The 19699-nt window shown below is 45.1% G+C and overlaps 2 protein-coding genes across 8 annotated transcripts in view; both read right to left on the reverse strand.

Annotated features, from left to right (window-relative positions):
* Positions 1 to 2413: 2413 nt before the first annotated feature.
* Positions 2414 to 6748, reverse strand: cdca7a (cell division cycle associated 7a). The gene is made up of 10 exons (XM_027029009.2): positions 6719 to 6748; positions 6068 to 6208; positions 5759 to 5884; positions 5401 to 5619; positions 5044 to 5121; positions 4750 to 4941; positions 4386 to 4520; positions 3447 to 3596; positions 2950 to 3086; positions 2414 to 2858 (listed from the first exon to the last, which is right to left on the reverse strand). The coding sequence occupies exons 1-10, from the start codon at positions 6728 to 6730 to the stop codon at positions 2828 to 2830; spliced, it is 1221 nt and encodes a 406-aa protein (XP_026884810.2). The 5' UTR covers positions 6731 to 6748; the 3' UTR covers positions 2414 to 2827.
* Positions 6749 to 7306: 558 nt separating this feature from the next.
* zak (sterile alpha motif and leucine zipper containing kinase AZK) overlaps positions 7307 to 19699 on the reverse strand; it is a 23294-nt gene continuing 10901 nt past the window's right edge. For 4 of the 7 annotated variants that reach the window (XM_035536080.1, XM_035536078.1, XM_035536073.1 and 1 more), the window contains 10 exons: positions 18871 to 19006; positions 15569 to 15613; positions 15403 to 15433; positions 14524 to 14663; positions 14166 to 14228; positions 12915 to 13010; positions 9751 to 9867; positions 9588 to 9662; positions 8986 to 9136; positions 7307 to 8607 (listed from right to left, as the gene is read on the reverse strand). In XM_035536080.1, the coding sequence (XP_035391973.1) occupies positions 7955 to 8607; positions 8986 to 9136; positions 9588 to 9662; positions 9751 to 9867; positions 12915 to 13010; positions 14166 to 14228; positions 14524 to 14663; positions 15403 to 15433; positions 15569 to 15613; positions 18871 to 19006 (1507 nt within the window). In that variant the 3' untranslated portion in view covers positions 7307 to 7954. Of the gene's footprint in view, positions 8608 to 8985; positions 9137 to 9587; positions 9663 to 9750; positions 9868 to 12914; positions 13558 to 14165; positions 14229 to 14523; positions 14664 to 15402; positions 15434 to 15568; positions 15614 to 16888; positions 18341 to 18870; positions 19007 to 19699 lie in introns of those variants that run through there. The other 3 variants (XM_035536104.1, XM_035536097.1, XM_035536092.1) reach the window with 3 other exon arrangements.

Here is a 19699-nt window from a genome sequence, read left to right on the forward strand (position 1 = left end):
TATGAAACATTTTCTCACTCACACACACAGAGGAGACAGGAGAGACAACTGAAAACCCCAGTGCTGAAACATGCTCATCTATTCTCAGAAATAAACTCTGCAGTTATCTTTATTTAATTTATCCTGTCCCTGTTAGGTTAATCCCCACAATTGAGTCGCCTTACCTACTTGGTGACCATGACACTCACGGTTAGTGATTGTCTACCAATTTACACAATAAGACCTTTTAATGGATACGTCATATGCACTCACTCTCTCAGGTGCACATAGGCCAGACGCAATTCATGATGCCTGTATTAGAGCTCCCTCCTCAGGAGTAAGGCAGTACTGCACTTAGTCTCACAATGCAATAGACTACATAAAGAATTAGATTCTGTAAACTTAACATTAAGGATTAATATAAGACTGTGAATGAATAAAATAAGATGTTAATTGTCACACGGCAAAAACTGAAAGTATATAATTGGCTACATTCCTCCTCTGTTTTTTCTGTTTATATTCATTCGGTTTGAGGAGAAAAATCCCTCAAACCAATAATCTCAAGGCACGCAGGGAAATGCGATCCAGTATGTCAGTGTACACAAGTGGCACTCAAATTCCTCATTACATCTCGTCTTTATGGGGAAAAAAAAAATACTTTTTTGTAGCAGACATAAAGAAAAAGAGGAAAATAAAGGAGCAATGAAGTTCAGCTGCTAGATCGCTCCCCTTTTCCATGTCTCCTCAGAAAGGAAATTCACTATTTATAAGGCGATCTTCCCGGCCTGGCTTTTGGGGGCCACACTGTGAGTGCACTTACGCTTCCCTTTGTTAGGGTGAGTTGGCAATTTCCTGCGAGATGGAACAACTGGTAGGCAGCCGCTATTTTTGAACACCCCCTCCGTCTCTTCCCCCATCCGGATAATGCTTCTGGCACGAGGACCAAAGCACTGCTGCACCAGAGCCCCCCGGCCACAACCGGGGGCGGCCAGACACGAGAGTCATGCCCCCCTGCAGCTACTCACAACCCATCACCAGCAGACAGGTAAGGGAGTGTGGGGGGAACACTCTCACTTCTGCTCGGCAAAATCTGCTCCTTCTTCATCAATTTATATTCATCTGCAGGAGATTGTGTAAGCAAATAGCTTTCATTGTCCTACCTCAACATCTGAGCAGAGCGCGTGATTAAAAAGGGCCTCTTAAAACAGGACTGCTCATGATTATTAATCACGCAGTAACGCGTTAGAGCGCCATAAAACAGCTACACTGCGCTCAGTAGTGGTCAGCGACCCCGGGCGAGGCGGTTTAGCAAAGCATGAGCCCTGTGGCCAGTAACTGCCCCTCCACCCTGCACCCTCCACCCCTCCTAACAGGTAGGCCAGCCTGCACTCCGCTACCGCGCGATCCTCATTTAGCGCTACGCTGGTTTTCATAATTAGCGCCGCGAGGCCTCATTAAGTCCGCTCTAATGAATAAATATTGTATTTCATAGCCTGATTACCAGATCAGCTCAATGCTCGAGCGTCGTAAACAATTATTTCCCTAAATATTCATCACCCTAAAGTGGATGATCATTGGTATTTAATACCAGTATTTTCGAGTGCATCTTTATTATGCAAATAATACTTTTTGAAGCGCTGGTTTCCTGCAGAACCAAAAAAAAAAAAAAGACTCACAAAAGAAAATAAAAATAGGGAATTCTTTATTGATCCGCATTTTTCCCGCACTGAGAAGAGTTTTGAGGGCACGGAGCATAATCCTGAACCGCCTACTGGGCAACCTTTCCCAAAGCTGAGTGATGGAGTCATGACTCCGCACCCGCAGCCCAGTCGCACCTCACGGGTGTGTTGGGCCTTATTAGTTTAATCCCATACACAACGCAGGTTTCTTCATGCTGCTTAAAAACCTAATTCAACTTATTTGAATTTTTCGCCAAGCACTCATCTGAAAGCGACAAAAGAAAAGCGCAGGGATCTGCACTGAACACGCGCAGAGATGGGGGGGAGCCCGCGAGCGAAGATCTAGCGTGCTTTAATAGGGAAAATGATTTACAGGTATAAGATTTCCCATTAGAGTCTGCTAATTATTTCCGCACCATTAACGGCAGCTCTCTAATGAGGGCTCGGAGCACACGACGCAGTACGCCGGGCCGCTGTAGGGAGAGCGAGACATGCGGGGACATGGAGGCCTCGCGCCACCGCAGGACGCACGGACGCGAGAGCGCGCGCAGGTATTCTATTAAAACAAACCCCTTCCATCCTGACTTTAAATACGCATATAACGCATATTTAAACGCAATACCTACATATTGAAGACTGAGCCGCTTGTAAATCTTGGACTAATCAGACCCTAAACTGGGACGGGGCGTTTAGTAATGTTGAGGATCTAATATGGAATTAAGTTTTGTACAAGATGAGTGTGACTAACCAAGCAATTACTGGTCCCCGGGGTCTTTATTTGACCACAAGTCAAAATACAAAGGGGCAACAAAAAATCAATTTAAAAAAGGCTTTCAAATGGCTTTTTAAACAATCAGTTATTTGAAACGTGATTATCTACTCATGGATTAACACTTTCATAAAATTCGCATTTTGGTTAAATGACAACATACCATCAGTATTTTACAGTACAGGCTTTCTGAATGTTTTAAAAATGCCACCAAGTGACCTACAACTTGGTAAGTGTATACATTTAAAACAATGTACATTTTAACATTTAAAATGTAGACCAGTGAACTGTCTACTTAAAAGGCACAGGAACTTGTGATGAAACTCCGAAATCCCAGAAAGAACAGAGCGGAACATGAAGGCGGGCCATCGTGGGGACCAACCCGGAGCGCTGTTCCGGCTCACTTGTTCTCCTCCAACTCCTTCCTCAAACTGAGAAAAAGGTCAAAAGGTCAGCATCCCACAAACTTCAAGCAGCAATAAACTGAAAGAGGTCTGCAGCGCAACAGATTAAACAGGTTACCTTTTCAGGTAGGCATGGGCATTGTTGTAGCCGTGGTACTTGGCCAGGTAGACCAGCACGCCTGTAGCACAGTGACCGTCTCTGGCCCGGCAGAAGCTGCAGTTACAGATGCCGCGGCACGGGGGGCAGCGCCAATCCTGCCACAAAGGAGCGAATGCTCAGACATGCGCGCGGTCGCCAACGCTAATCGCATACTAGCTTAAAGCCCCTCTCAGTCATCACAGAGCCCCTTCAGCTCCTGCAAACGTGCGCCTGACCCAGGTACTCCGCCCACTGCCCTTAACCACCCGCCGTCCGAAGTTAAGCAATCTCAGCCTACACTACTGTATACACATGCAAAAGAACCGACAAGACTTCCCGCTTGGTGAGAAGCGTCCCTGGTTAATACAGCCAGCCCATGGTCGGGGTTTTAGAGTGACCTCAGTGATGTTATGAGGCTGTAAAGAGTTTAGCTGAAAAGGTTCAGGCAAAGGGAAAATCTGCGTCTCGGTACTCACAGGGTCCAGAAGCGCATTCCGGACATCCTCTCCGTAGCGGTTCCGCAGACAGGGGCCGCAGAACTGCCCTCTAACCCCCACACACTCCGGGTTATGGCAGTTCGTCTTTGTGTCGATCGTCTTCTGCCGACACTGGTGACAGGTGGTGCCCTATGGGGCAGAAAGAACTTCAGAGTGGCTTCTTCAGACATGTCAAACGGTGACAGCAACTACGACACTCAGTCCAAGCAACGTGATTTCTTAAAGGGCAACACCAATGAAGTAACAAAAATAACATGAGAGCTGATTATGTATTCTTTTGATCACTTATGACTGTAGACAAGACAAATGGTTTCTCGCCTGTAAATTTCTGAAGATAAAGCCAAGAGGAATGTCTTAGAACCACTGAACCCACACACGTAGGAAGTGAAATTATTTGAAGAGCAACAATCTCGCCTGCCAGGATTTTAGGAGTCTTTGGTCTTGAGAGAACGCAACAAATCTTAATGTGAACTCTAACGTAGCCGTCTGGCTGCGGGCGCTCAGCTGGAGGGATCTGTGCTTTGCATGCATGTTCTTTGCTGCTTTATTAACTCTTAACTCGAGTGTTATGAAGCTCTTTATAAGCCAAGTGAGGGTATTTAAGCAGATTAACTTGGCAAGTAATTTTTTTTCTTGTGTACCTTTGACTTAACTGCATCAAAAGGTGCCAAAAAGTGTACTGTGCATACAGAACACTATCGTAGCAAGTAACTGGTCCAAGGTGCTGTAGCTAACTCAGCTACCTGTAGATACATACATTACACTGACCAGGCATTCCACAAAGCAATGGTAAACACCTTGTAGCCCATTCCTTAAAGTTAATTTTGTGGATAAAACAGTGAGGACGACCCAGTTGACGCTCGATCCTCGCAGCTTAGACACAGTTAGAGGCAAACAAGGAGAGTAGCGGAAACTCACAGTGGAGCGGTTGTAGATCTTATCCCGGACGTTGACGCAGATGTCGTCCAGCTCGGCCTGGGTGATCTCATCCACGGGCCTCACAACGTGAGGGATGGCGAGAATGCCATTGTAGCTGCGCCGACGTCGGGGCTCCTGAACAAACACGCAAGCCAAAGTCAACGTGGAACAACTCTGTGTGCACGAGCACATGAGAAACAGTCTAATCATGAGAACGCCAAGACTAGAAAGAAACGGACAACAGAACACAACAGAAAAATATAGAAATTAAATCTATTTTTGGGGTCTACAGAAAATATCATATTCCTCCCAAAGCCCTATTCTGTTGTTACTGCCACCCTTCCCACGATGCCCGGCAGCTCACCGGTTCGTCATCATCCTCGCAGTATCTGCTCTTCCGCACCAGGTTAAAGCGATCCTCTGGGTGCTCTTCAGACGGGGGAGTGGGCGGGCCTTCCACCAGGGAGCGGGATCGGGTGTGGGGCCGCGTCAGACGTTCCGGGTTCCTCCGGAGGACCCCAGGGCTTGCCAGCGAACGGCGAGGGCCACGGCGGGGCTGCACACACACACAGAAAGAACAACCCCTCTGTCATCGCCTCTCTGCTCCAGGCCAAATCGGGAAAAACCACAGGTGATTAGTAGACGCTTTTCTGCTTACCACATTGGTCACGGGCAGAGACATTCTCTGAGGGACGAGTCCGGGGACTTTGTTTAACTCTGCCATTAGCTTAGCCAACTGCAAAGATGGAAAAATCTACCTGTTAAACGATAACCTGCAAAACGCTGCTTACAAACTAAATTTTACAGGATGTTCTGCATGAGTTACTGATGTGTGAAGTCAAGTATCACACTAAATATTTCAGTATGAGATTTCAAAGGCAAAGAATTTAAAGTCATCCATTCCATAAGCAGGAAATGGACCAAACACCACAAGAACCTCAGTGTTTGTTTACGTATTCATTCAAATGAAGTTGAGCAATGTACCGAAATCTGGCAGCTAAACACGTGCGTTTACCATTGCTTTGTTCTCTTTGATGTTGAGAGCGCGCTTCACAATGAAGTCGTCCACCCCCTCAGGGTCTGACTCAGGGTCTCTGGGTCTGGAGGCGGAATGTGGGCTCACAGGTTTCTTCTGGTTGGCTTTTCTGCTGGGGAACTTCATGGCCACTCGAAGTGTGAAGGAGCGGCGAGATCTCTTCTGCAGCTCAGACGTCTCAGAGTCAGACTCCATTTTCTGAAAGGGGGACATAAAGAGAGGGATTGAACAGGGAGAACGTTAATAAATGTGAATAAAATTGGGGCGACTAAGAAAAAAAAGAATTACAGAAACGTATACCATCACATCATCTAATGAATGTTTTGATGCAGCTCACCATGGCACTCATGTCTTTACTGAAGGAGTCTTCCTCAAAGCCCCGACAGGCTTCGTCCTCGCACACAGAGGGGGCTGATACTTTGCGGTTCTGAACTGAGCTCTGTGCCCGTCGAGGGGGCCTCTTCTGGGTTTGGGAAATCCATATTTAAAGAGTGTGTTGGATTAAACAGTGATGTTAAGAACAGTATTTGATATAAAAGTAAGGTGTGTTGAAAATAAAACACTGCTGACGTTAAAGAACAGCGTGTACAGAAGATTCTCTGAGGTTTTTGTTAAGGTCTGGGCGTCAGACTGACGTGCTGCGTACCGTAGCTGCAAATCCATCGGAACCGAAGCTGTCACAGCTATCGTCTGAGGAAGAGGAGGAGGAGGACTCTAAGGGAACCAGAGGCGAACTCCGGTAACTCCTCAAGTTCATTCTCGTGGAAGGAGGAGGCGCCTGCTGTCTCTGTAGTGAGAAGATCAAAGAGACTTTACCGCCAACACCTGAGGGTTTTAAGCAAAATTTTTCAAGCAAAGAACCCAGTTGTCAAGTTCCGAACACCTTGTCGCTAGTTAACCGAGTCAACCAAATGTCCCAAGTTTACTTCAGCTACCAATTAAGTGACATTTACGGCACAAAGAAACACTGAAAAGTAGAACTAAAACATTTGTAACTAACGTTAGCCAACATTACACACGCTTCGATGATTTAACTTGTTTTTTCAGTCTACATGCTTGCAGTTTCCATCTATACGGGGTTGGCAGGTCGACAGTACGTTTTCAAATCAACTCAGTTCGCTAGCTAGCTAGGTTAACCATCTAGCCTATGCATGTAAATTGATTTAATTAAGGTAGTTTAGCTAAGTATTATCTAAATCTTTGACCTGGCTAACAAAACGAAATTATGCCTTCCTGCAAATGCAAATGCAAACAAAAAAAACCCAAACTAATCAGCAGACGCTGCTTGCTGACATACCCGGGTTCGCATCGTGCTGTTTCTGCAGGGTGACGGAAGGCGTGTGACACGCGCGCAACATGGAACTTCGCGGGAAAATTCCGAGAGGCGTGGAAACATTCCGCGCCACGGCCAAGTCCTACAAGGTCCCTACATTTATTATTTTATTAAATAGCATAATTAAGGATAGAGAAATTACTGCCTGCGCATTTACGCTTCATTTTAAAGTGATATAATGTGTTAAAGGTAAATATATGTGATTAAGAGCATATGACTAAAAATAAAACAAGAAACGTAGTTTGTTTCGTAGTGTGTATTTTTAGGATCTGTCGCGGTGGCGCCAAATGTCTAAAATATTTGCATATGGGGCGTTTTTTTTTGTATGGTAACTGGAGAACGGATTTATTTATTTATTTTAGATTTTCATCTGGGTTTTTTTTTTTTCAGTTGGACAGTATAATAACATGTTTACAAACAATGTCAGTATGAAACACTGTTAAACTTGACACAATAAAACATCACAGATTTATCTCCCACAGTGCAAATCAAACTGTACAGGGTAGACCCACACACACCAGCACATAGATAAGGCTCACACACCCCAGACAATATATCAGTATAATAATTTTATCTACAGGAGTTTCACAACACAATACCACATTCAGATATTACAATGCTCATATGAGGGTGAACCCATCTGAATTATGGGATCGATTTAGGTTGATAAGAGGGCTTGCAAACAGCCTTGTGTGTCTCGTGGACCTGAACTAAAGTTTTTACCACAGTGTTGTGTGGTTATATAAAACGACACTGGGCTAAAGGTTTTTCACACAGTCTTGTCATTTACACGTTTCAGAAAGGGTTCATTTTAGACTCCTATTGCTGCTTTTCTGGAGTATCAGCTTGTCTCTTAAGTACCTCACTTCAACTTCCAGATAACCTTTCCTGTTGGAACATGCAAATTAGAATACTTTATCATCTGTGTACTCTGACATTTTCCAAGACTGGCACCACTGCAGTTTGGCAACCAAACTATAAACTGCCTCTCACAAATTGTTAGATGTCTCTTATGGCTAAAAAGAAATCTGCCTTTGAGTCTTTATATTAACATTAGTTTATAATACTTTAAAACTTGTGTTTATAATCCTTTTCAAAATAAGCATTAAACCAATGCCTTCTTTTGAGCTGGTATGTTCACTGTCTGTCTACCCTGTCTACACCAGCGCTGGTGTAATTATTAACCCGGCATAAAAGCTCTTAGCTCCACCCACGTCCCCCTCGTCCACCTCTGCGCGAGCGACCTCTAAGCGGTCTCTGGTCTTGCTTGGGAGGCTTTCTGCGCTCAACTTTTATCCACCCGCCTTCGCTGACTTTGGCCTTGTCTGGATTCTTTTCCCCTGCTGCTGCCGCGACCATCCCGGGAATGGCCCGTGGGTGGTTCTGAGGTCCTACAGAGCTGCCGGTCCGAGATCGTCCACTGTGGGTCAGGTGGCCGGCTCCTTTGAGCAGTCTCCTGTCCCCTCCTCCATTCACAGTCAGACTGCTGCCATTTGGCTTCCTTTGGTGGGAGTTGTACCTAGCACCGGCGCTACGGGGGCGCTCTCTCTCCGACGTGCTCTCTGAGGTCGTGCTGGATGGGCTGCTTCCCTTTGAACCCAGCTGGAGAGAGGAGAGCTTGGCTGAGAGTGTGGGCGAAGAGCTCCGGGAGTTGGTCCACGGGGAAAGTGTGTTGTGGCTGGGCGATCTACGCAATGCAGCCGCGTATGACGTCTGGCTCCCGACTGTGGACAGGAACTGGGGGAGGGTCATGGTGTCCGAGCGGCTGCTGGACATGCCGTTGTTCTGCTTCTGTGCCAGGTCCTCCCTCATCTGCTTGTTCCTCAGACTGAGGATCCATTGTGGATCAACACCTGACAGGGGAGACCGACAAAACTAGTACAAAACATGTTCTCTTGTAGAGTGGGATTGATCGGGTTGGACTGATGTACTGTCATATTGATAAATATGTTAGTCGTGCTGGGTGAGAGCGTCTGCCAAATGCCATTAATGAACAGTAATGACAGGAAACTGCTTTGGGTGATTCCCAAATCATTCAAGCAAACCATTTTTTTCCCGGTTTCATATGTTCTCTACAGGCCTTACAGATTAATTTGTGGGTTCATTTCAGAAATTCCTGAGACTGATCCAGAAACAAGACACACATAAAAGTCAGCAAAAAAACCTGCATCAGCTATGAACTTTCCTTTCCACTGAAGATGCTCACAGCAGCCTGTAACAACAGCCTTTACCGGAGTTGGAGCGGCTCCTGAAGTTCGCCTCGGCGTCAGACTGCGCCGGCTCCACGATCAGCTCGATGGCTTTGATTTCATCGTCTCCACTGGCAGGGCTCCACTGCACCGAGTGCACATGCTTCGTGCTCTTTGGAGACCTGACATCACCCTGCAGGGACAGCAGGTACAGGGTGAGCGATGAGCGGTTCTGATCGGAGCTGGCATGGCTGGCCAGGGATGATGCAAAGCCTCCATGCTGTGTTCGATCTGGCCGGACATGCGGCCAGTGTAATTGTTTGAACCAAACAATCCATTTACAATCTACTGAGTGAGGAGTGGGGGAGGGCTATTCTGGATGGAGCCCAAGGGCTTTCTGTATTTTTTTTGCTACAATGTAAATATATAATATAATAACTTTCTGTTTATCACAACGTACACCAGGCTCATAACGCGTTGACTCCAATTTGAGAACATGGCAAAACAAAGAATTTTGACTGTATGTGTTTCTATTTTCAAAGCACACAACTGCATGTAGAGATTGGGAAAAACTTGGACAGAGGTATATGAGCTGAATATGTGTTGCATTTGTTTTGTGTTGCATTTGTGTGAATTTCAGTTACCTCATAATTTATAAGGCATTCGACAGTCTGTTTGTCAGATATGCCAACAATCCACTTGTCCATCACAAATGGCGGCTGAGAAAAAATGGATATAATTGTATATTTTAGAACGTTAGACAGAACCTCTTTAGATCTGCTTAAACCCGTACGGTGTTGTCAACACCTTGGTCATCTTCAACACTTCTACATCTGGTCTGTTTGCATTGAAGGTGATGTCCTTGATGTAGGTTATGGCAACTTCATCACCGTCAAGCTCCAGGTACATTTTCCACTTGCAGTCCTACATGAGGGTGGATCAAGGAGAAAAAAAACGCATGTGTTGAGGTCAGCTCTGAGGTCAGAAGGCTGGCCTTAAATAACACTGCTAAGAGGCCATCAAGAAGGGCACATAATACGCATAATACCACACACAGCAGTTCTGTTCATGCCATTCCTTTGGACTTAGTTTTATAAACAAATGCATAAACTAGAACATTTGCATTTGAAAGTAGATTTTCTGTTGCCTTTAGAGAAAAATGAAATTCTGTAGATGAAGGTTTGCAGGGGGATTTCATACTATAAACTCTCTATGGGGAGAAATGGCAGTGTGTGGCAGTGTCAGCTTTATGTCTAGAACAGAGGGCTTGTGTTGGGCCTGTGTTGGGCTTGTGTTGGGCCTGTGTTGGGCTTGTGCTTGGCCTGTGTTGGGCCTGTGTTTGGACCTGTGTTTGGACCTGTGTTTGGGCCTGTGTTGGGCCATACACAGAGCTGGCACTGTGGACGTCAGTCCTCCTGCTTCACACACTTCCACTGTACCCTTGAGAAAAGTACTTGGTGAAATCCCGCCCACTCCTTTCCATGGTTACACCTTAGCGTGTTCTCTGAACACACCTAATCAGGCCAATTACACATTAACCCCAACTTACATAAGACACAGGCGACATCACAAAGAGCGCTAACTTAATAAACCAAATCTCACACGCACGCAGACAAAAAAACAAAAAAAAAACAAAAAACAAAAAACAAAAAAACAAAAAACCAGCCCTAAAATGTAAATGTGTGAACAGCTAGACTCATCCGCATCAGCAATGGAAATGCAGGCCCTTATCAGAGGGCATGCTGGGATGCTGGATGGCAGCGGGCATGGCATGCATGCTGACGGGGCAGTAATGATTCTTCCGTTGCCCCAGCCCCGAGCAGCAGTCACAGGTCGTTACACAGAGCACACTGCCTCCATGGCGAGCCAATCTAGTGTGGGCGAAGATCAGAGAGGGACACATCACAGGCGCGCCACTAAAACACACACACACACACATCTGCACCGTGTTCTGGACTGTGGGCAATGCGAGTTTAAAGTGTGTGTGCAGTGTGCAGATGGATAAACGTGTGTGGCTTGCCGAGGGTGTGTTTTGTATGTATGAGCACAGGCGTGTGTGTGCATGTGTGTGTGTTTGCTGGATGGATCTCAAAGCTCCAGTGTCGGAGGTCCTCAAAGCGTCGATGTCAGAAGCCCCCCGTCTTCCTGTAAGGGTGCCAGACTCCTCCTCGTTGGCTCAACGCTGGCCTGCTGTTGGACCCGCTCTAATCACGGCGGCAGAAACAATGTGCTGTGATGGCGGCCAGCACGGCGAGCGTCTAATGACGCCTCATGCATAATTCAGCACCTTTCCCTCGACTCAGCGCTGATATCCTCATTAACAGCAGCTCTTGCTGCCTGTCAGATGGCCAGTGCACAATCGCAGGCCCCTTATTTAGGCTTTGAGGAGTGCAGCTGCTACCATGACACCGCCAGGAAAGAGAGAGAGAGGGAGAGAGAGAAAACGAGAGCGGTAGAGAGAGAGAGCAAAGAAGAAGACAGAGATGGCGGAAGAGAGAGAGGGAGAGAGAGAGAGAGAGAGAGAGAGAGAGAGAGAGAGCGAGCGAGCAAGGGAAAAGTGTGCAGAGCGGGTTTGTTTTATTTAGTGCAAAAAAACCTTCCAGTTTGTAAAAACAAGGCTGACACGGAGCCTGACACCAGGCAGGGGAAAATAATTAGCTCTCATTTTCTCAGCCTCCTGTTTCCTTCTCCTGCTGAGTTTCCTCCCCACTAAACCACCACATGTCAGGAGAAATGAGAGGCAATTAGCGGCCTCGCTTCAGCCCCGCCGCACGCGCTGAAAGGGGACTATTTATGACGGGACAATGAACAGCTGAAAGATTAAATAACATTTGCCTTTTAAAAAGAAAATGACTTCTGGCTAAATGGGCCATTTTTGATTAAATTCGAGCGGCAAGTGGAGAAGCGGCCTTTCTCCTCTCTTTGAGTCGTGAACAAAGCCCTCACGAGCAAGAGGGGGTGGATGCCACGTATCGCTTTAGATGAAAGATTTATTTATCTTTTGCTGTTTATTTTTAAAGGAAAGAAGGGGGAAAATCAATCTTGTGAACAGAAAATGTGCTTAGTGAAGACGGTGGTCAATAGCTGATGGGAGAATAACAGGCGTCTTTACTTAAGGAAATTGCAACTCTGAGTCAAAGCGTATGGCCATGCTGTCACCCTGAAGAGTCACAGCTCTATACAGTCGTGACAAGTCATCACCCAGCAAACAAAAGGCCTCATTCGGCACTGCCAGCACAGATAACTTTACAAAGTAATGACTGGAAAAAAAAACAAAAAAACCCCACCATGAACTATTTGTCACATGAGGTGAAAAATAAATTAATTATGAATATGAATAAATATTTTCCTGAGAAAACTGTCAGCCGTTTGAAAACTCTCAAGTAGAGCCGAGGGGGTTTTAACAGTTTACAAGCGGAGCCCACCCCCAGGGGACCCCCACCACCCGGTCCGCAGCTCCTGTGGTTTCAATGCTTATTTCCACCCTGGACAACAAGGTCACCGCATACACCTAAACAGCAATGTCGCCACATAACCAAATGCAATTAATACTGTGCCCAATCAATTTCCCCAATCATTAGAAAAGACAAATCTATACAGGTGTGAGTATTGTTGCAAGGGCAAGGAACAATTTTGGGGTAATGCAAGATACGTATTCATTAGGAGTGCTCCAGTGTTTTTCCTTCTAACCTCTATTAACAGTGGATGATTACCACGGACAGTAATGGGAGGAATTAGGAAACCTGTTGACTCCAGACACACTCCTAATGGAAGTTTGAGAGGGAATACAAATGCCCTTCAGTTTCTAATATATGTTTAGAGTCAGCAAGTTTATACGGCTTTTTTTTTTTTAAGTTTGAGGAAAACACATGGAAATTACCGTCCGTGGTAATGGACCCCACTCTACAGAAGCTGTAGACAGAGGTGAGGCAGAAAAACGTCGGGGCATTCCTTTAAAGAGCACGCGGCACCTTTGGACCTGTTCCTGCTTTCCAGTGATAGCCAAAGACCAGCTCCAGACTGACGGTCTTCCTCCAGTCGGCTTGCTGCTCCTGGGCCCACTCCTCCTGTGGGAGGAGGCAGAGCACAGCACGTCAGAACAGTTTGAACTCAGCACACTGGGCCACAGAGACACTGGTGTCTTTGATGAAATGAGACAGACGCAGTGTGTGTGGTCACACTTATTGAGAAAACTGCTCCATGAAAATGGTGTGAAGGAATGACACATAAAGGAATGACAGATAAATAATTTACCTGTTTTGTTTTTTTTTACTTGGGTCAAATGTAGTTGATATAATTGGTATCTAAATTTTGTTTCATTATTTTTGAACTGTTCTCAAGAGGCTAATGTAGTTAAAGGAAGATGAAGCCAGATGTATCCAGTTTTGTATTTCCCTAGTCATCATACATATTACTTCATGCAGCATCACAACATGTGTTTATAAACAGTAAAACCATGTCTCCTATAGACGGTTTAGTACACAATCCCAGCCAGAGCAGGCAGTCACGGAGTTACTCAGAGCAGAAAGTCTGTAACGTCACATGCACAGAGAACTCCAAGCAGATTAATGCATCGATCTGACCTGTTGTGGTAAAGGCCATTTATGAATCCTCCTGACGCAAAAAAAAAAACAAAAAACAAAAAACACAAAGCTTTTTCCACAGCAAACACAGAATTTAAACCCATGGTTCCCATGGCTGCCGATCCGATTACTCCAGACTAATTTTTTCCCTGTTCTACCAACAGGGTATTTGGATGTCAGAACACCACAATAAAACAAATCAAATCTGAGGGTGACAGAACCGTTCATGATCATTAACGTTTATGATATAACCGTATTAGGTTAGATGTCCCATATCCATCTTCATGAAGGCAAATGCCTAAGAAACTCTGGAGTAAAATGGATTTTATGTGGATGAACCATATGGGCTGACCTCAACAGAATATGTCATACTCACAAACCAAATGTGATTTGAAGCAAGTGTGATCGCTTCAGCTGGCAATTTTCAAGATGTTAATAGATAGGCAAACATTACTGTTTTTAGCATTATTGCTCCAGTTCAAAACTAAAGAAGGAATATGTGGACATTGAACATGCCTTAGTCATTGACTTCTTTTGGAATAAAGGGAAAAAATTTATGAATTAGATTTTTCACTAAACTATTAATATACCACATTACCCAAAACCAAACAAATGAACTCTGAGTATATTTGAGTATACCTTTGTTAATGGCGGGAAATGAAACAGTCCCAGGTAATCAATCCTCAGTTTTTCAATTTCAGCCTAAAAGTAAAAGATCAATATTATTAGATTTGATCAATAATTTAAATATCATTAATAACATTATATCTCAGAAACTCTCACTCATATACTCATATATGGTCTACAGGTAACAGAACAAGTAAAACGCATAAAGCACGTGTTTTAGAACTGCATCCGGGGGGCTTACAATAATTCAGACAAGGCCATTGTGCATTTTAGGCCTGTTGTTTGAACAGTGGTGTTTAAAGGCTGTGTTCAGGAAGCAGGCGCAGTCTGCGCTCTCACTGGGCTGTCTGACACCAGGTGCTGCACTGACCTTCAGGTGCAGGATGTGTCCTTTGGAGGTGATGCCCATGTCTCTCATATCCATCTCACAGAGGAGAAGCAGCCTCTGTCCAGTTATGTGGTTCTGCTTGAAGATATCAGCGTAGGGTTGCATCGCACTCTCGGACTCTCCTACACACACACACACACACAGAAGATTAAATCATATCAGACTGTATGTACCAAAACTATACTGCCGCATAGGAATACTGGTGATGTAGCTGTGATGAAACAAAAAGATAAATTATGTGTGTACATGTAAGTATAATAAATGTGTGTACATGTACATTTAAATGTGTGTGTACATGTAAGTATAAATGTGTGTGTACATGTACATATAAATGTGTGTGTACATCTAAGTATAAATGTGTGTGTACATGTATATATAAATGTGTGTGTACATGTAAGTATAAATGTGTGTGCATGTAAGTATAAGTGTGTGTGTACATGTACATATAAATGTGTGCGTACATGTAAGTATAAATGTGTGTGTGTGTACATGTAAGTATAAGCGTGTGTGTACATGTACATATAAATGTGTGCGTACATGTAAATATAAATGTGTGTGCATGTAAGTATAAGTGTGTGTGTACATGTAAGTATAAATGTGTGTGCATGTAAGTATAAGTGTGTGTGTACATGTACATATAAATGTGTGCGTACATGTAAGTATAAGTGTGTGTGTACATGTACATATAAATGTGTGTGTACATGTAAGTATAAATGTGTGTGTACATGTAAGTATAAATGTGTGTGCATCTAAGTATAAGTGTGTATGTACATGTACATATAAATGTGTGTGCATGTAAGTATAAATGTGTGTGCATGTAAGTGTAAAGAGTGAACATCTAATTGCATGAGAATGTCTCACCTGTACCGAAAATCTGTGACATCCAGAAGTGCTGTAAAATGTAAAATTGAGAACTTTTCTAAGTAAATAAATCTGACTGAAGAAATGGTTGCAATTGTTAAAACTGGATCAGTGCCATGGTCAGGAGGGGAGGTTGACCCATGGGCCCACACACACTGATACTGACCACATGTTCCTCTGTCCAAGCATAGATATCCAGGGTAGGGAGCAGCTACAGAGAGAGAGACAAAGAGAGAGAGAGAGAGAGAGAGAGAGAGAGAGAGAGAGAGAGAGACACGTGCAAACAGACAACTCACGTTACAGTGCATTCCTTCAAGTTAGAATCACTTTGATCATGAATCACTTTTATTTCTGTAATGTGTAAGATAATACAATTTCTGCAAGTAGGTTCTGCATTAGAGTAATAAACCAAACCTTCTATACCGAAGCTTAATGCATATTAAACGCCATGGAATCCGATTCCTTTGCTGTGCTGTGTAAAAACATGCAGCACTTTTGTATAAAATGTCCTAACAAACTCCAGGGGGAAATTCATGTTAACAGGCAAATGTCAGTCAAAACACAAACTGCATTATTAGCATGTAATATTATAGCCCGGGAATATGGCTGCAGAAAAATATGCCAAAGAAAGCAAAATGAACTAGTAGTCCAAGCGCAGGGCATGTCAAACCTCAGACATCGGGGGATGTCATTCCTTTTGAGGAGCAAGAGAGAGCAGGGGGAGAGAAAGGGACAGAGAGAGAGAGAGAGAGAGAGAGAGAGAGAGAGAGAGAGAGAGAGAGAGAAGACAGGGCCAGAATGAGTGAGGGTGCTGCGCCAGGTGGGCCCTGAACTCTCCCTCCGTAGGTCTCACATCAGAGGAAGTCAACAAATGAATAATATATATATATAAGAAGTATGCCAAAGCTCTATTACATACATTTGCCAAATGAGATCGTCATTAAAGTGCCTTTCGATCAGCCGTCTTGTATTTCACAAATGGCTCGCAGGGTTTTATAAAAATGGGAAGCAGACAGTCGACAGGGAGGAGAGAGCATGACTGAAGGAAAGGTAAGAGATGTCAACACAAACCGCCGAGGACCCGCTCAGCAGAGCCCCGGCCGGCACCACAAGGACGGAAGGGCGCCACGTTCCCATTCAAGCCCAACGCAGCGCTGCCAGAGACCGGCTCGAAGCTGTAGCCCCCTCTGAGGCCTATCGGTTCAACGAGAAAAATTATTTTAACATTCCTGCCCTTTGAAAGATCCCCTTAATTATGGGCATCTGACGGTCTGGAGCAGCAACAGGTTTCTAAAGTGACTGGCTGAGGGGCTCTTGGAAACGGAGACTCTCAAGTGATTACACTGTACTGAATCATAGACCAGGAAACTAAGAGTGAGCGCGCCGAGGCCCAACAGTGGGGGCTGCGATGCCCAGTCCTCCCCGGGGACGGCATAAACGTGACAAAACGAGCGCCGTTCTAGAGAAGCAGGAAAACAGGAAGCGGTTTTGAGAGCCACGAGGCCGATATTGGACAAACTTTATTGCAAAAGAGAGGGAAAAGGAGAATGAGAGCCAAAAAAAGAAGTAAATACAGATGGTATTTCACTGACACCACTGGATTCGAGGCAGTCCTCAAAGCAATGTGCGAAGACAAAAGCAAAACATAACCGTGAACACCTCGTGTGTTTTTACGTGAGACGTTTAGGCTGTCAAACCACTATGCTTTCTCAAGAAAAGAAAAGGCTGAATTCCATTAAATTCAAATCAAATATATTCTTCACAAATATATATTCTAAAACAAAATTGTGTAAACGTTTCATTAACAAACATATTTGCTTGCACCAGTTTCATTTGTTGGTGGGTCAGTGTATGAACAGTGTCCAAGCATGCGTGTTTTGTTACCGTGGGATTGGGAAGACTGACACACTGACTGACAACCACGGACAGCAGTTTCCATAAAGTCTGGCCCGAAGCAGAGTTTCAATGACTTTTACAGAAGGAAGTCAGTCTCTGTCTCTCTCTCTCTCTCTCTCTCTCTCTCTCTCTCTCTCTCTCTCTCTCTCTCTCTCTCTCTCTCTCTCTCAACCCTCCCCCTCTTCCTCTCGCAATGCTTTCCTCACTGCTCAAATTGGCCAATCTTAATGTCAGGGAAATGTCACTTCGTCAGAAAAGCACCGCATCCTTGGCGGGTGCCCGTGACGCCCAGCCGCTCCTCAGCGGGCAGCTGCTATACGTCCATTTCATCTGCCATAAATGACATCCATAAGGAGTCCGCAGGCGACCGAGTGCCATGACTAATGCAGTCCATGCATAGAAGGCCAAAGGACTGCTTTGACCTCGGAGCTTGACAGGAGATTTCCATATTATTAGTTCTTTCATGCAAAGTGTGTTGAAAATACACATTTAATATTGGAAAACCCACAAAAATATTTAGTAACGGCAGCCTATCAACCTATCATTATTAAAAGCTCTGTAAACCACAGTTTTGTTTTGTTTTTTACCACATGACTAATTTGGTATAGTATCTTTGCTATATTTTGTGTATCTGTGCAGAAAACCTCTCACAAGTCCACAGTTTTAAGGTGGGCAAATCGACGCACACCTAAGCTCATGCTGCAAACGGGTCCTACTCCTAATCGCCGTCGCTCTCGTCGGACCAGCCAAAGTCCGCTAGGCCCGCGGCCGTGCTGATTTTGCGTCCCTCTCGGTCGGAGCGGGTCGTGGAGGACTCCTGCGTGGTGCACATGCTGACCCATATGCCCGAGCGGAGGAGTGGGTAGGAAGACAGATCCAGGGCCAGCATTTCCTCGAAGTGCCTGATCACGGCCTCCAGACCACGAAGCTCTCCGTTACAGCGGCATCCTATCTGACACGGCAGCTCCGAGCTGCTAGACTCCTCCAGCTTAGAGTCGAAAAACGCCTCCGAACTTATCTTAGTGGCCCGAGGGGGAAAGAGCTGAGAGCGAAAGGCAGGAGAAAAGGACAGAAGGGGAAGAGAAGAAAAATGAGAGGATTGGTCGAGACAGAGAGAGAGAGAGAGAGAGCGCAAAGAAATAACATAATTAGCACCAAATCACAAACGTTAGGGCCTCGGCTGGACAGGTGGAGGTTGGGCTGGGTTTCTGCTCGTAGAAGCTCCTCAGAGCTCCACTGTTAGTGCTGTAAGTCACATGGACACACGCACAGTAGGATGTATAGAGCAACTACGGCAAGCACACAGCGCATCGTGACACGCAGCTACTTTAAACAACTTCCCGATTCTCACTGCAGTACGATTCGCTGACCTCAGGGAATGGTGGTCCCGTGTTACACACGCTGCACTAGTGCGCACACGCATTCGGCATCCCCCCGCCGTTACGCACGTGCACACACTGCTGGGTGAAGACTCTAGAGGCAGAAAGTAGTGGGATGGGGGGGGGGGACAAAGCACAGATGGACAGAGAAAAAGAGCAAAAGAGAAGGAGAGAAGGAGAGAGGTGCACTTACCGGCATGTTGGACTGCTCGATGAGCTTCCTCTCCCACACCTTCAGCTGTCGCTCTCGCTCCTTCAGCTCCTGCTCTTTGGAGCTCAGATCCCTCTCCAGCTTTTTCAAGCGCTCCAGAGTTGCATCAATCTCACCCCTCCACACACACACACACACACACACACACACACACACACACACAAGAGAGAAAGAAAGAGAGAGAGAGAGAGAGACTTTCTTTTAGCTCAAGATGACAGGGAGCGTTCATTAGTGAAATCAACTGGGTGATATAAAACCATGGCGGGGCATTTTTAACTTGAATGCATACATCTCTGTAGCTTGGCTGTTTATCCCACATGGTCTACTGTTATAATCTTCTTTTTTTTTAATCCACAGCGGCCACCAGAGGGGGTAGTGTACAGGTTGTAAATGTTCACGTCAATTATTTCTAAACACAGACATGTGACGCAACATCTTGCGCCAGGCTCCAATCCTCCCATACTTCCCGTGTAATTCATCTACATGCTTGTTGCTTTCCTTACAATTGCACATAGAATTTCACATGTAACTTTCCTATCTTTTCTTTTGCAACCGGCTCTTTTCTTCCCTTTACACATTCTCTCTCTCTCTCTCTCTCTCTCTCTCTCTCTCTCTCTCTCTCTCTCTCTCTCTCTCTCTCTCTCTCTCTCTCTAGCTCCTGGCCCTATTCCAACTACAATATAGCACGTCTTAATATAGTACGACACACGTAGATTCTTCTAGATCTGTGTCAACGGCAGTGCCACAAACAACCTTGTCTTGATACTCAGCTACCAGAAGATATTTAACAACTTAATAGTCCGTTAGCATT

Source organism: Electrophorus electricus, chromosome 2, assembly GCF_013358815.1.
Source record: "Electrophorus electricus isolate fEleEle1 chromosome 2, fEleEle1.pri, whole genome shotgun sequence".
NCBI lineage: Eukaryota > Metazoa > Chordata > Actinopteri > Gymnotiformes > Gymnotidae > Electrophorus > Electrophorus electricus.